This window comes from Neovison vison, chromosome 2 (genome assembly GCF_020171115.1).
Source record: "Neovison vison isolate M4711 chromosome 2, ASM_NN_V1, whole genome shotgun sequence".
NCBI classification, from domain to species: Eukaryota; Metazoa; Chordata; class Mammalia; order Carnivora; family Mustelidae; genus Neogale; species Neogale vison.
In genome coordinates, this window is record NC_058092.1 from 51698984 (window position 1) to 51716265 (window position 17282).

General features: G+C 34.6%; 1 protein-coding gene across 2 annotated transcripts in view; it reads left to right on the forward strand.

The window, feature by feature from the left end:
- Positions 1-17282, forward strand: part of ATG4C (autophagy related 4C cysteine peptidase) — an 81481-nt gene that overhangs the window by 52056 nt on the left and 12143 nt on the right. For both annotated transcript variants that reach the window (XM_044238367.1, XM_044238368.1), the window contains exons 7-10: positions 511-647; positions 6673-6751; positions 7410-7486; positions 14608-14727. In XM_044238367.1, the coding sequence (XP_044094302.1) occupies positions 511-647; positions 6673-6751; positions 7410-7486; positions 14608-14727 (413 nt within the window). The remainder of the gene's footprint in view (positions 1-510; positions 648-6672; positions 6752-7409; positions 7487-14607; positions 14728-17282) is intronic.

Here is a 17282-nt window from a genome sequence, read left to right on the forward strand (position 1 = left end):
ATTACCATCTGATGTATCTTTTTGTTTTTTTTTAAAGATTTTGTTTATTTATTTGAAATAGAGAGAGTGTGCCTAAGTGGGAGGGGGTTGCAGAGGGAGAGGGAGAAGCAGACTGCCCAGTGAGCAGGGAGCCTGATGGGGCCTGATGGGATCATGACCTGAGCTGAAGGCAGACGCTTAGCCAGCTGAGCCACCCAGGGGCCCCAAACCATCTGACATACCTTACATTTTACTAATTTACTGTCTGTTTCCTTATATTAGAGTATATGATCTATGCGGACAGGGTTTTTCCTCTATATTGCTCACTGGTGAAGTCCTTGGTACCATATAGTAGCTACTCAATAAGTATCTGCTGAATATAAATGAGGTAGACATTTTTTAACTCATTGAGACCTTGATAGTGATATCGGAGATCAGATGACTAGCCAATGGGGAGGAGGGATGAGAGTAAAAATGTTTCTGAAAATCATTTTTATAAAATTTAATACATATTTATTATATTTTTCTCAGTTTACAGTTCTGACGTAATTGATAAACAGTGCACTTCCATGGCCTCTGATAATACAGATGACAAAGCCGTTATTATTCTAATCCCCGTTAGACTTGGTGGGGAAAAGACCAACACTGACTACTTAGATTTTGTAAAGGTATGAAATAACTAATTTTTTTAACATAATGCTAGCTAATATGAAAAATACAGAAGATTTGCAGTCTTTTTTCTATGAAATGGATTGTTATATAAAGCTTGGCTTTTAAATTTCAGTAATATAAGATCAAATATGATTTAAAGGGTTTGGTGTTCTATGACCAAGTAAAAAGCCTTTTAATCTTTTTGTAGCTAATCAAAGAGACATAGATGCCAGAACAATCATAATATGTAATGTGTCTACAGTTCCCATTATCCCTATTTGTGATTGTTTAAAAGTATGTACCTTTATTTATAAAACCCACATTAAACTATTTTGAGATAGTGATTGAAACAAACTGAGTTTTCTATTATTGCTGTATTATCTCTTATCTTGTTTCTTGTGCCACCAAAGGTCAATAAGTAGAATGACTGTTTTATATAGACAGAAATGATGAAGATAGTATGGGGGAAGATTCCACCCTGGTTTTTTTAATATTAGCCAGTTAAAAATCTGTTCTATTTGAGAACACATAATTCTTTTTTCCAGATGAACCTGTCTAATTATGTTATCTTGTTTTGGGCAACAAGACATTCACTTGTCACAAAACTTTAACTTAAAATAAATTTTTAAAATTTGAGTATAGTTGACACACAATGTTATATTAGTTTCCGATGCACAACATAGTGACTCAGCTTCTCTGTGTTATGCTTGTACTCACCACACCGGTAGCTACCAATTGTCATCATACAACGCTAACGCTTTTACCATATCATTGACTATATTCCCTATGCTGTGTCTTTTTTTTCTTTTAATTTTTTCTTTTTTTAAGATTTTATTTATTCATTTAAGAGAGAGAGAGAGAGAGAGAGCACAAGCAGGGAGGAGGGCAGAGGGAGAGGGAGAAGGAGCTTCCTTGCTGCAGGCTCCCCACTGAGCAGGGAGCTTGATGCGGGGCTTGATCCCAGGACCCTGAGATCATGACCTGAGCTGAAGGCAGTTGCTTAACCAACGGAGCCACGCAGGTGCCCTATGCTGTGTCTGTTGTTATGACTGTGACTTATTCGTTCCACGACTGGAAGCCTGTATCTCCCATTACTCTTACTCATTTTGCCCATCTCCCCCACGTCCCTTCTCTCTGTTTATAGGTCTGATTCTGCTTTTTGCACAAAACTTTGACTTTTGAAATACTTAATTTTGGTTAAGATTATAGTATTTATATTATTTTCATAGTTTTAATAAAGTTCTCATCTTTTCAAGGCCAGAGATGGAATTCCTCTTTGAACGGAGTGTTATAGCATATAGTAATCTTGAAATTTGTCTCTTCTGTTTCAGTAACAGTTTGCTCCCTACATGAAGCATCGTGGTCCATGTGTATATGAGTGAAACATATATCCTCACTGTATATTGTGCTGTTTCTAAAAATCTAGAGCAGTTGTTTTCAATACATGGATACGGAAGTTTTCTAGCTGGTATATTGGCTTTTTGTAATAGTTACTAAAATTCTGCAGGCATACCTATTATTAATAATACCAATACTGTACTATATTGATAACATATGAATTCCCTAGGTAGAAGTGGGGTTTGCTTTCTAACATGTGGGCTCTTTAGTAAAGTTAATGGTAGAATGTGAGAAGTTATGAGCCATTTCATCTAGCGAATCCATTGAAGGTTTTGGGACTTCTGGCCTGTTGCCATGTCTCAATAGGTTGTAATCACGTTTGAACTGGATTCTCTGTCTTTTCTATAACCATGAAAAGATTAGAAACTGAGACAGTCTTGAAATTGACTCCTTTAGCCAAACCCCCATTTCTGGTAGAATGGGCTGCAGATGACTTCAAGGCATGTTTCATATAGCTGAGGGCTTTGCTACTTGGTGGTATTAATATTTCTTATCAGATGGCAGGATTGTCTCATGCTCTTGAATGATTCACTGGAGCCTGAAGTGTAGTGAAACAAACCATGGTTAGCTGTTAAGAGTGATCCTCAGTACCTAGCATATAGGAGTTGCTCAAAAATACTTGTTACCTCTCATATTTGTGTAACACTTTTAATACAGATATATCTCATTTTGCCTTCGCAACAGCTGGGAACTATCTTATCTTCATAAAACAGAAAAGAGAGAAGTCAAGTCATAAGTTTAAGTTCAGATAACAAATTGGTAATGACCAGAATTTTTGTTATTTTCATATTTTTCCCTAAAATATGGACTTTAAAAAAATATTTTATTTATTTATTTAGCATGAATGGGAGTAGGGGCAGAGGGAGAGAGAGAATCTCAAGCAGACTCCCTACTAAGTGCAGAACCCAGTGTGGGCTCACGACCTCGAGATCACAACCTAAGCCAAAACCAAGAGTCGGGTGCTCAACCAACTGAGCCATTCAGGTGCTCCTAAAATATGGACTTCTAAAAATGTAATTTTTGTTTAATTTTTACATTTTATACATTTTAACTTTTCAGTTATCAGCAAAAAATGGCTGAAATAGCTAAATAGAGTAGGTTATATGCTGTGTGTTATGTTTGCTTGGGTCAAAAGTCAAAATGATAACTTGTAAAGAGGCATTCACTTGGAAGTGAAAAAATAGAGTGATAGTCCTGAAAAAAGAATTATCTTCTTCCTCTTCCATTTCTTCTTCCTCCTCTGCTCCCCTTTCTCTTTCTTCACCTCCTCCTCCACCACCATTCCATGCTTCCTACTCCATCTCCCTCTCTCCTTCCACTTTCTCCTCCTCCTTTGTCAGTAGTTGTCTTTTTTCCTGCCAAACCATTGTGCATTGTACTCTCTACAATTCACCACTCAGTTCTATTTTTCAAATTTATTAATCAAGGTAATTCCAATCTTTCAGAGATGGTACCATCCCCTGCTACATTCTCTGAGTAGAAAGAAGTTTGGTGTGGTGCTTTATCAGCTCTTAGCTCAGGAAGTTTGTTTGTGTATTTATTTATTTATATTTTAAAGGACCTGGGATGGGGAAAATCTAATACGTTCTTCTCCAGCAAGACAAATTAGGACTTTTCTTTTTGACTGATTACTTCAGTCTTATTTATTGCTTCATGAGTACAGCTCAATAAATTCTCACCACTAGATAACCGTGAAGAAGCTTTTTTAGGAGTTGAAAAGTGTTTCGGGTTTCCAAAGGTGCAGTCTTTTATATGTAATGGCATTCTAGTTCCTAATCTGCTTCTGTTTATTGCTAAATGTGCTCTAGTCTGTTGTAAAGGAAATATAGATGTCAGGAACCAAAGTCTTTATTCCATTACTTGGAGTCATTCTTTTTTTGCTGAGGAGAGCCACTGATGATTCCTGCTATATATTTTTTTCTTTTCTTGGCTATGAGGGACTTAGAACTTTCACTTCCTGGTGGCTGTCTTTGTCAGAAAACATTGTGTGTCAGCTGATCAGACAGCTTCAACTTGAAGTAAGGCACTCTCTAATTAAGGATTTTTATTTTAGGGGAAAGGAACAGAATAATAGACTATTAATGGAATAATAAAAATAGAATAATAATATTTTATTGTTCATTTTCTGTATAATTTCATTTTAATTTGTTAGCTCTAAAATTTTAACCTATAATACGCGTTCTTTATTATATTTAACTTTTTTAGTTGCAGTTCTCCTTTCCAGAAAAACCTCTATATTTTCACATGACTGAAAATGTACAAAGTTGTTGTTTTCTCTAAAGGTTCATTTATAACAGTGAGGACCTGGAAACAAATATTCATAATGGAGATTTTAAAGCATGTTGTGCTATTTTCATAAAATTGAGTATTTTACAGCCATTAGATATTATACTAGTCATCTGTATTTATTGGTAGAAAAAGATGTTTATAATATAATGAGTGACTAAAGTTAAAACAGCATATGTAGTGTGATTCCCACATACATAGGACTGTATTCAATAAATCTTTATGTGAATGTATGTAAAATAGATCGAGTTCAAGAAGGTGTTTCCCAAATATTAATAATGATGAGCTCTTAGTGTTGCGGTTTTGGGAAATTGTTAGTTTTTTTTTTAAAAAAAGCTAGTTTATTTAAGTAATCTCAACACCCAATATGGGACTTGAATTCATGACCCTGAGAACAAGAGTCACATGCTCTTCCAACTGAGCCAGCCAGGCACCCAGGAAACTTTTACTTCTTTTTTAAAGTAGGCTCCATGCCAAGTGTGAAGCCCAAAGTGGAGCTTGAACTCAGGACCCTGTGATCAAAATCTGAGCTGAAATCAAGAGTTGGATGCTTAACCCACTGAGCCATCCAGGCCCTCCCAATTTTTACTTTTTAAAATACATTTATGTTTTAAAAATAACCACATATTATTATTTTTTTTCCCAATTTATTTATTTTCAGAAAAACCCACATATTATTATTTTTTAAAGATTTATTTTATTTATTTATTTTAGAGAGTGTGCATGTGTGGGGAGGGGTGGAGGGAGAGAGAGAGAGAGAATCTCAAGCAGACTCTGTGCTGAGCATGAAGCTCAATGTGGGGCTCCATTTCACAACACTGAGATCACAACCTGAGTGGAAACCAAGAGTCAGGCATTCAACTGACTGTACCCAACCACATATTATTTTTAAGAAAATAATTTAAAAAATACTCTATGGTTTGATTACTTGTTAAAGGGAAAAAAGCATTAGTTCATATACTTTGTATTTTTATTAATTAATTAATTTTAAAGATTTATTTATTTTGAGAGAGAGAGAAATCCATGGGAGGGGTAGAGGGAGAGGGAAAGAGAGAATCTGGAGGAGGCTCACGGCTGAGTGTGGACTCCAATGCTGGACTCCATCTCACAACCCTTAGATCATGACAAGAGCCGAAACCAAGAGTTGGATGCTTAAATGACTGAGCCACCCAGGTGCCCCATGTACTTGTTATTTTTATGTCTTCTAGATTTCAAAACATCCTGTTGTTTAAGAGAAAGAAAGTTTATTATTTAATACTTTGTGGTTTTATAATGTGCATTTTATCATTATTAGTGTTTTCTAACTTTATATGATATATATATGCATAATATAAGCTAAACTATTGCAAGACTTTACATGATTCCACTGGACATGTGTTTTAAAAGGTTCAGAATTATTGGGGTGGCTCAGGGTGCCAGGGTGGCTCAGTTAGTTGAGTGTAGGGCTCTCAGTTTCAGCCCAGGTCATGATCTCAGGGTTGTGAGATCAAACCCTATATCTGGCTTTGTGCGCAGCTTGGAGTATGTTCCAGATTCTCTCTCTCCCTCTCAGCCTCTTCCTTCCCCCCCAAATAAATAAATAATAAAACACAAAAATAAATAATCTTTAAAAAAAGATTTAGAATTATTTGATCCACTTAAATAGAATTCTACTTAGAAGTGGATGCTGAGGGATGCATTAAATAATTTATTGAAGTATCCTTGTTATTTTATGATGAGTAAATTGACATTAAAAACAGTAACAATTATTATTTGCCTTGGATTAAATTATTTTCATCTTTGTTTATTCCAATAAATTTATGAAATAGCATAAAATGTGTTAAGTGATAATGATGTACTGTATGGTGACTAACATAACATAAAAAAATGTGTCATGTGAATGTTGATTAGAAAATTATTTATAGTCTAAGACTTGATGTTCAGTGAAAACAGTAATAAGGTCTAAGGACTATTTCTAGTATTTCAAAAAGTGTGATGAAAATACTGTATTGATCATGATAAGGCTGCATCAGCTAACCGCAAGGCCAAGTGCTTGGGCTCTGGCAGGAGTTTTATTGCCTTTAAATGCTGACCTTATTTATTTCTCTATCTGGCACACAGTAGTTGTTAATGTTGTTGAATGACATGTTGATCAGAACAGTTGATTTAGTCATGTTAATGTTGAGTGATTTAAAGAAAATAGAAAATAGTATGGTAGATGAAAGGATTTTAAAATATGGAGCATATGTACTAACCATAAAACTGGTGGTGAAATTTGGAAACTGCTATACATACTAATACTGCTAATATAAGTTTGGTTGTTTTGAATAATTACCATTTTCCTCTTGACTCTAAATCTGAATTAATTTTTTTTGGCAGGGTATTTTAAGCCTTGAATATTGTGTGGGTATTATTGGTGGCAAACCTAAACAGTCATACTACTTTGCTGGATTTCAAGGTCAGTGATTTAATAAAACATATTTCTTTATTTTTTCTTTTAAAAGTCGGAAAGTTAATTTGGGACCATTTGGAAACAGAATGATTAACAGAGCAAAATGAGTACCTTATAAATTCATCAGTCCTACCATAGCCACTCATTTGTCATTTGGTCCACAACATAATTAGATTCTGTAAAATGTATGTTTAATTTCTGTTATTGCATAAACAGGCATAATTTATTGGTTTCACTAAACTTCAGAAGACATTGCTGCCACATTCTGGCAGTTACTATTTACATATTTACTTTTTACCAGTTTTAGTGGTGCTAGTTGATGATAAAATGACAAGCAATATGTTCTTCCTGTCAGGATAAAGTAGTGCAATACATTTTTCATATGCAAACTGTAGAATATAATTGTGTGTTTGTGAAAGTAATTTTATGACCAAAAATTAAATGACAGTCTCATCACTTTATAAAAATTCTGCTTATACAAGCATATTTGATTATGCAAAAGTTAATCTGTCCTGTGCAAACCTATGTTTCAGTCAATGAATATCAGTCTGGCAAGCTGTTATTCCCAGGTTTTTTTTCAGCTATTCTACATAGAAATTGGATTGTAAGCCGTGTAATAATAAGGTGTTTTTTGAATTACTTGTCTTCTGTTTTGTCCTTGTAGATGACAGTTTGATTTACATGGATCCTCATTACTGCCAATCTTTTGTAGATGTCAGCATAAAGGATTTCCCTCTTGAGGTACTATGGATAAAGAGCTGCTACTGTTTTCTTACAATATGAAGGAAACTCTTAAGTATGTAGAGATGTGCTAGACAGCTATGCTTTTATGGTATTACAAGTTAATAATATTTTACTGATTTATAAAACCACACTCCACACAGTAGTCAAAGGTTAAATAATTTGTTGCTGAATTTTAATTTATGACACACTTTCTTCTTCATTTATCTTTGTCTCTAACTTGTTAGATATCCCAGCCCTACCAAAATAAATGATCAAGCCTCTAAGTTATTTTGTAGATAAATAGCTGAATATTACTGAAAAATTTAAAATATTAGGTATGTTTAATAAAAAGAAAAAGGGGGAAGAAAAAGATGATGGAGATGGGTTAGAATGACAAAGTGTTTTGAGACTCTCTGCTGAATTATTTTAAGTATAGTGGTTGAGGCTTAGCCCCTAGCTGTTTTTCAAGAGCTAAGCTGTGTTTCTAATATTTGTTTTAGCTCTGATTTTTTAAAAGATTTTATTTATTTATTTGAGAGAAGAAGAGCATCAGTTGGGGGGTAGAGGGCGAGGGAGAATCAGACTCCCTGCTGGGAAGGGAGCTGGAATTGGGACTTGACCAAGCCGAAGGCAGACCTTTAGGCCACCCAGGTGCCCCTGTTTTAGGTCTGATTTCTTAACATATTCTTTTCCTTTATGTTGGGTCTTTTGTGAACCAATATTTTATTTTATTTTTAAGTTTTATTATTATTACTAATTTTTTAAAGTTTTTTATTTATTTTACTTATTTTTTAAAAAGATTTTATTTATTTATTTGACAGACAGAGATCACAAGCAGGCAGAGAGGCAGGCAGAGAGAGAGGAGGAAGCAGGCTCCCTGCTGAGCAGAGAGCCCTATGAGAGTCTTGATCCCAGGACCCTGGCACCATGAGCCGAGCCTAAGGCAGAGGCTTTAAACCACTGAGCCACCCATGCGCCCCAGGTTTTATTATTATTTTAAAAAATACTTACTTAGCAATCTCTTTGCCTACTGTGGGGTTCGAACTCACAACCCTGAGATCAAGAGTTGCATGCTCTATCAACTGAGCCAGCCAGGCACCATGTGACTCAGTATTTTCTTTCAGAAAATTTTGAGAGTGCATAAATGAGGTATGTAATTATTATATGGTTTTGGTTCTTGTTTTCTCAGTTGTTGCTTTTACAGACTTTTTTTTTTTTTAAAAATTTTATTTATTTATTTGACAGAGATCACAAATAGGCAGAGAGACAGGCAGAGAGACAGAGGAGGAAGCAGACTCCCTGCTGAGCAGACGCCCCTTTTACAGACTTTTAATATAACTGTAATCAATTGAGGGGCATGGATCACTATTTCTCAAAGGCTTGACAAATCGGAAATATGGTTTAATACTTGTTTTAGTAATAGCATCCTAACTAATATTAATATCTAGTGGTATTTAAATGATAGGTTATCTCAGTAGGACACTGAGAAATTGGGTTTAGATTTATATTTTTGAGATGCTGGTAGAGTATCTCCACCTGTCTGGGTAATTCCTCTGGACAGTTTTTCATTTTTCTCAGCTTAGGGATGTATCTTAGGCTATTTAGTGAATAGTATCATTTATTTTTCTATGAGAGTATAACATAAAAACTATAACAAATTGCTTTTGTACAGAAATGAAATTTCACTTTTTGCTTTTTAACATATTTTAAGCTTAAAATGCTCCAGGAGAATGTATTTTAACTGCCCTATATAATTGACATCCTTGACTTCTTATGTAGGTTGTGTGTATTTATGCTACTGAAATTTTGCAGTTGATTGACATAATGATACGAGCATTCTAAAACCATGCTTATACCTCAATGATCAAAATTATTTTTTTAAAGATTCCATTTATTATTTGAGGGAGGGGGGCAGAGGGGAGAGAAAGAATCCAAGCAAACTCCATACTAAGCAGGGAGCCTGCCATGGGGCTCACTTTCACATCCCTGAGATCATGACCTGAGCCGAAATCAAGAGTCGGATGCTTAACCAGCTGAACCACCTAGGTACCCAAAATTATTTTTGGAAAGAAACTTTTTTTGATCAATAGTTGTTTTTGGTCAATAGACGGAGAAATTAAAATCTTAGCTCTTTTATTCAATTCCATGTATTCAATCACTAGTAGTCTTGATACTTTGAGTGAATGCCTTGAATCCAATAGGATTATGAATATTTAAGAAAGTAGTATGATATCTGAATATTTGAGATTGAAGAGGAAATTTAGCAGATTACATCTTTTGTTTTTCTTACAGTATTGAATTCCTCCATATTTAGAGTTGAACTTTTAAAATACTGAAACCAAATCAGACCAAGTATTCTATTTTATTTTTATTTTAATTTTTAAATTTTATTTATTTGAGCTAGAGTGAAAGAGAGAAAGAGAGAGAGAGAACATAAGGCGGGGGCTGGGGGAAGGAGAAGCGGACTCCTCAATGAGCAGGGAGCCCGTGTGGAACTTGATCCCAGGAGCCGGGGATCACAACCCAAGCCAAAGGCAGATGCTTAACTGACTGAGCCACCCAGGCACCCCTCTTTTTTATTTTTAAAAAAGATTTTATTATTTATTGGGGGGTGGGGAGGGACAGAGGACAAGGGAGAAACAGACTCCCTACTGAGCAGGGAGCCCAACATGGGGCCCGATCCCAGGACTCTGAGATCATGCATGACCTGAGCCAAAGTAAAATACTTAACTGACTGAGCCACCCAGGTACCCTCCAAGTATTCTTTTTTAAACTGCCATTTCTTGAACTCTTTCCATATGCAAGGCACTCTCCTAAGCACATTAGTTAGTTGTTTGTTGAATTGTTTTCTTCCCTATAGTTCCAAATGCTTTATGTATATATTTGTACTAATTTTCCATTCTTGTGGGATACTTTCTTATAAAATATATTAGTTTATACTATTGAATTTTTATGTTAACTTTGTAGAAGAGAATTTCCTTTATCTCTATCTATACAGAGTTTTTAACACTGTGAAGTGAACGTAAGTAGTCATGAATGCATATATGTCTCTAATTTTCATATAGAGAATAGGGTATGAAGTAATAACATGAGCACCTTAAGGAAAAAAGTTGTGGAAAAACAGCTTGAAATTAAAAGGGAATGAGAAGAACACAAGTGGCTTCTAGCAGTGAGGGTATGTTGAACTATGGGTTCCAACTATCAGTGGTTCAGGCAGAGTATCAATTGTTGGGATGACAGGACTAGAAGATAATGTATCTTCAGTGTATATACGTGTGTGTGTGTGTGTGTGTGTGTGTGTGTTTAATAAGAGTTCTCAAACCAGAGACTATTGTTTCATGTTATTTATGATGTACTTTCAGAATTACTGATTCTAACTCTTATATAACAAATTCTATTCTATTATTAAGGCAATATTTGATTTTCTAAATACTAATATTCCATTAGTAAGGCAGGAAAAGCCTTATTAATAGACATGTTAGTCTGTTGTGATTCCTAGGCCCCCAGTTTCAAGTTTCAAATTTTAGAATGTCCATGCAGTGATTATTTTAATCTACCCTAGTAAAATCAGAGAATAGTGGCATTAAAGATTTAAGAATGATGTGATTGATTAGATAGATGGATGAGTGAATTCATCAGTGAATCATGTACCCATTATGAATTACACATGTGGACTGCAGTTAGTAGGATGTGTTTTGTAGTAAGGGTATTCTCTAATTATCTTAGGAGGCTCCACCTTAAAGTATTTGCTGCAGTATTATTTGTATGTTTAGGTAATAGGATCAACTATTCCAAAAAATAAGCCTAGAGTAGTACCTGGCATTTATTTATTTATTTATTTATTTTAAGATTTTATTTTATTTATTTGAGAGAGAGAGAGACAGTGAGAGAGAGAATGAGCGAGGAGAAGGTCAGAGAGCGAAGCAGACTCCCCATGGAGCTGGGAGCCTGATGTGGGACTCGATCCCGGGACTCCAGGATCACGCCCTGAGCTGGAGGCAGTCGTTTAACCAACTGCGCCACCCAGGCGTCCCAGTACCTGGCATTTAGTAGGTACCTAATAACTATTTGTTTAGGCAGTGAATAAATAATGTATTGAAAAATGAAATAAATGGGAATTGACTCTTTTTTTTAGTCATATATTTTTTTCAGAAACATATTTCATTGTCACAGAACTGTATCTAGTAAATACTCCCTAAAATGTGTTTGTAAAGTAGAGGGTGCTACTCTTACCAATCGTCAGAATTGTAAAGATTAAAAAAAAAATCATAAGTACATAGCTCAAAGAATTATCACAAAGTAAATATAGCTGTATAACACCCCTTGGAAAATATTTTAGTCTAACTTGTTCTGCAATAAATAGAAATGATTCTGAATTATAAATTAATGTTGGCTTGACTTCAGAATCTTCTTGGGTGAACGAAAGAATATAGTTTTAAATTTTAATGGTATAAAATGCCTCTTTGTAATATGAATCCTAGTACTCATATAGTAACACCCAATAGCAGTTTTAGTTTTCAGTCATCGGAGATTTTTATCTGTGTTTTTGCAAATAATATAAAAAGTTCTTTGTAGATATCAAAACACTATGAGTAACAATGTAGTATTTGTCATTACTATGATCATTGAGGTAATACAGTGAAACAACACTAAAACGATTTGGTTTAGTCTTATTGGTTCTTGCATGAAAACAATAATTAAAAAAAATAGGACATCCTCGTAGATGAATTTAAAAAATATTTTGTTGGACCTTGTATAAACGTTTGGTCCTTTCTTATCCCTAAGTAGTAAAAACTAAATAAACATTCCTTATTATTGGCTTTGGAAGGAGTTGGACTGTTTTTAGATAGCTTATATCAATGTAGAATAACTTATTTTTTTAAAGATTTATTTCTTATTTACTTATTTGAGAGAGAGAATGTAAGTGGGGAAGAGGGGGAGAGGGAGAGGGAGAAGCAGACCCCCTGCTGACCTCCATTCCAGGTCCTGGGATCCTGCCCTGAGCCAAAGGAAGACGCTTAACCGACTGAGGCATGCATGCACTCCTAGAATAACTTTTTGTAAATATGACCTAAAGCTGTCTCTGTGTATTGTTAACAAGTCTATGTAGTTATTCTGTGCCTTTTCAGATCTGTTTTCAGTAAAACAGATAAAAAAAAGCAGGTGACACAGTGTTGAAAAAAGTCCAATAAGGCAATACTTGCGTTGACTTGTACTTTGGAGACTCCAGTTTAGTTAGGTTGGATCTCACTATATAAAGTACTAGTTAAGCATTTTATAGAAGTTATAGTTTTTTTTTAAAAGATTTTATTTTATTTATTTGACAGAGATCACAAGTAGGCAGAGAGGCAGGCAGAGAGAGGGGGAAGCAGACTCCCTGCAGAGCAGAGAGCCCGATGCGGGGCTTGATCCCAGGACCCCGAGACCATGACCTGAGCCGAAGGCAGAGGCTTAAACCACTGAGACCCAGGCGCCCTAGAAGTTATGGTTTTTGTTTTGTTTTGTTTTGTTTGTTTTTTTAAGATTTTATTTATTTATTTGTCAGAGAGAGAGCAAGCGAGAGCGAGCACAGGCAGACAGAGTGGAAGGCAGAGTCAGAGGGAGAAGCAGGCTCCCTGCAGAGCAAGGAGCCCGATGTGGGACTCGATCCGAGGACACTGGAATCATGACCTGAGCCGAAGGCAGCTGCTTAACCAACTGAGCCACCCAGGTGTCCCGAAGTTATAGTTTTGAAAACATATTTGTTTGGCCTGTATTTACTGTAGTGATAGAGGATTTGAATCTAATATATGATTGAACTATCTATAAGGGAAAAAAGGAGCTTGAATATTCTTGCATATTCTCTACTGATAACATGGGACACTAATTGGATCACTGGGGTGGATATAGGGGGAGGGAAAAGAGTGATTTTGACTGATTTACCATGAACATAAATGTGAAAGCCTATGTTTTTCTGTATTTTGATAGTTTCAGGTTAAAATCCCTTATTTTTAGATATTAAATGTAGGGAAAATTTAAGTTTATGAGTTCAGATTCGGCCTGGATCATTTTGAGAGAAAGAACATGTTGTGCACAGGCGAGTGGGGGAGGTGTGGAGGGAGAGGGAGGGAAAATCTTAAGCAGGCTCCATCCCCAGCGTGGAGTCAGATGGGGGCTCCATCTCACAACCCTGGATCATGACCTGATTGGAAATCAAGAGTCAGTCACTTAACTGACTGTCACCCAGGTGCCCCCCAAGATCATGTCTTAATTGAGCTTATTCTTCAATTAAAAAATATAGAATATACAATAAAGAATTTCTCATACCTGTTTACCATTTACCCAGTTTTATCTCTCTCCCCTAAACTTGTTAATTTTGGTATATCCTTACAGTTCACTTATACAAACATAAATTTGAATATATATATATATTTCTAAGGCCCTCCTTTTTTTACATATAAGCATTTTTTTTATACACAGAAAAACAGACTTTGGTAGCCTCAGTGATTTTTAAGGACAAGATATCTGAGCATTCAGGATGCCTGGATGGCTCAGTTGGTTAAGTGTCTGCCTTCAGGTCAGGTCATGATCTCAGGGTCTTGGGACTGAGCCCTGCATGGGGCTCCCTGCTCAGCAGCGAGTCTGCTTCTCCCTCTGCCCCACCCCCATCCCGCTCCCTCTCTCTTTCTCTCAAAATAAATAAATAAAATCTTAAAAAAAAAAAAAAAGCAACAAAACCAACCCAGCTTTAATTGAACTATCATAGAAACAACTAACTTGATTCTAAACCTTGTACTAGCTTATGTATGTCTTTTCCAGTGGCACATTTTTCCTCCCTTCTGAAAGTATTAGAAATGCATATCACTTTGACACACTTGTTTTCTTTTACAGAATGACACTAATGCCACATAAGGTGGAGATTTGACTTGAATGTAAATAATGGTGGCTGTCATGTTTTACAGCTTTGGAGAGTGGAAAGGACCATTTGCAGAGGATAGACTAAAACACTGTTTGAAATATGAAAGCATATTTATGAGAAAAACTAGAGGGCAATTTTTTTTTTTTTTTAGAGGGCAAATTTTAAATTAAGTAATATCTTCTATATATTCAAGTCCATCAAATAAAACTAAATTAATCCTAAAGAACTTTTAAAATTGCAGACATTCCACTGCCCATCTCCCAAAAAGATGTCATTTCGAAAAATGGATCCTAGCTGTACGATAGGATTTTACTGTCGAAATGTTCAGGACTTCAAACGAGCTTCTGAAGAAATCACTAAGGTACTTTTATTTAAAATATTATAATATTTGTAAATAACCTAATTTTTATTAGACATAACCTATAGAGGACAAAACACTGTAAATAATTCTTTTGTAAAATTTCCTCTTGATTGTTAATATTATTAGGACTATTGTGAACCAGAAAATTAGACTATTTGGGGACTCCTAGTCTTTGAGACTAATGAAACCAACTAGTGACCAGTTGAAAGTATCAATTGCTCCACTAGGTGGCACTGTTGAAATAAAAATCCCTTTGCAAACTAGCCATGTGCAAGCAATTAGGGTTATATTTTATTTGAAGAGGATTTTAAAAGGGCAATACCTTAGGGGGTAGAAAAAAATTAATGAAGTATTTGATCAAGCCAAATCGAGCATTATTTCTTGTTAGTCCAAGTGCTTCTTTGATTTTTTTTTAAAGAGAAATGGTATTTTTGGATTTTTCAGAACTGCTTTATAAAATGAGCTGTGTTGTTACCTTCCAATAAGCTTGTCTAATCTGATCTATTCTACTTACAGGATCTTTGAAATAGGTTTATTTAACTCCCTCTCATAAGCTTTAAACTTCTGCATTTTTTTGATCTTTGAGTACTGCTAAAACATTTATAGAACCTTAAGATCTGTCTATATTTAGTACTTTAGAAAATAAAAAAGATTATTTAGGAAGTAAGCATAACTGGATGGCTGTCTTTATTAGTATCAGTAATAATAGGCTATCATTTTAAGGTAAGTAAAACCAATACTAAATTCATTTTTTGGAATTTTCAACTTGAGTTCAGGTATAATAATATTCATTACCACTTTAATTTCCAGTTAGTTTCCTTCTGGAAAATGGACCCAGTGGGTTGAAATTTGATTTTTCACAATGTAAAAATAGAATAAAAAGTTTCATATAAGCTAAGTTTAGTTTACTTGACCTGCCATGTAAAAGAGGAAATTTAACAGGAAAATGACAGAAAAATGAATGAGAGGAGAAAATGAGATATGTGAAACCTTTCCTTATTCTTCATTTCTCATAGTTGTCGTCTTTTCATTCTCTTTTTTAACCCAGAGGGCCAAGTGAATGTAACAAAATGTGTCTTCTCTATTTCACCCCTTTTCTTGTTTGAAGTTAGTATATACATTTGTTTAATTTTTCTTTGGCAATTCTGTCTTTATAAAATATCATGTAAAATATGTGCTAAAATATACAGTCCAGATGATATTATAATATAGATTTATGTTGATGAACATTTCCCTTTTAAAGCCGTTTCTGTTTCTACCAGTTTTTTTTCTGTCTAGGTGAAAATAAGTGTGTTTAAAATAGTAGTCTATTCCTGGAATAGAAACACATCAATTTATCATTACCAAATTAAAAAAAAACAAGATGAACAAATGAGTTGCATATTGATATTTTCTGATTAAAACTTACAGTTTTTGTCAGTTTTATATATTATATATATACACACATACATAATATATATTGCCTATATATTTATATATATATATATTGTTTTTACATGGGAAAACTACCTAGAAATTATTGCTCATGATGCATCAGAGTAATATGCAATATTAAAATAAAGGAAAACCATATTGAAATGTCATTTTGAAGTACTGAGAATTTTTCCAGAGTCCGTTAACTTTTTTTAATAATAGTGTTGTTCTTAAATTAATAGCTTTTCATAGAAGTATCAAAAACTCTCTTTGTTGATTAATAACTTGATCATTTACTTTTGCTTGGAAAATTGTAAGTGAAATAGTTTTCCTTTTCATCTTAAAAACTGAACTTGGCATTTTTATGTTAAACTTATTTTTTTCTTTTTAAAAATTAATACATTTTATACTATTTGTTTCAATGCAGGATATAATTTCAGTTGTCTCATTTTGAAAATAAAGCTAGGTAGCCTAGATTCTCATGTTTAATTTATAATGTGTGGATGAGTATTCTAATGCCATATATTACATGATTTTTAAAATGTTAATAAAAATTGTGAAATTAATTCAGTGTTTATCACAGCTCAGCCCAGCAAGTATCTGAATAACTACCATGTTGAGAACATAAAATGACCAAGCCATAATACTACTTTTGAACAGGTATAAGGTTTCTGCCCTCAAGTAGCATTTGTAGGCCAGGAGAGGGAATAAGACAAGTACACATACATTACATTAAACATGATAAGCACCAGTACAGAAACAGAAACAAACTGACAGCAGAAGGAAGGATGTTGAAATGAGAGCAATGTCACATCCAAGTCAAAGTTCTTTATTGTGATGGTGATATTTAATTTGGGCCTTAAAGTGTAGGCTTAATTTTTACTGCTGTAAGGAAAAGAAAGGTTACTTCCAGCAGAGGAAATAACAAGAGGAAACGTATTGGAAAAGGAAAATGTAGAGCTTGACTAGAGAATGGCAAATAGTCCAATTTGTTAGTGCCAAGGGTACATGTAGAGTAGGATTTCTGTCTTCTGACTCCCTAAATTAGGATCCTCTATGGCCTGAGAGTCTCCAGTTCTAACAAGCCTCCCAAGTAGTCTTGTATTCCAAACCTGAGAACCATTGGTGTAAGACTGCAAACC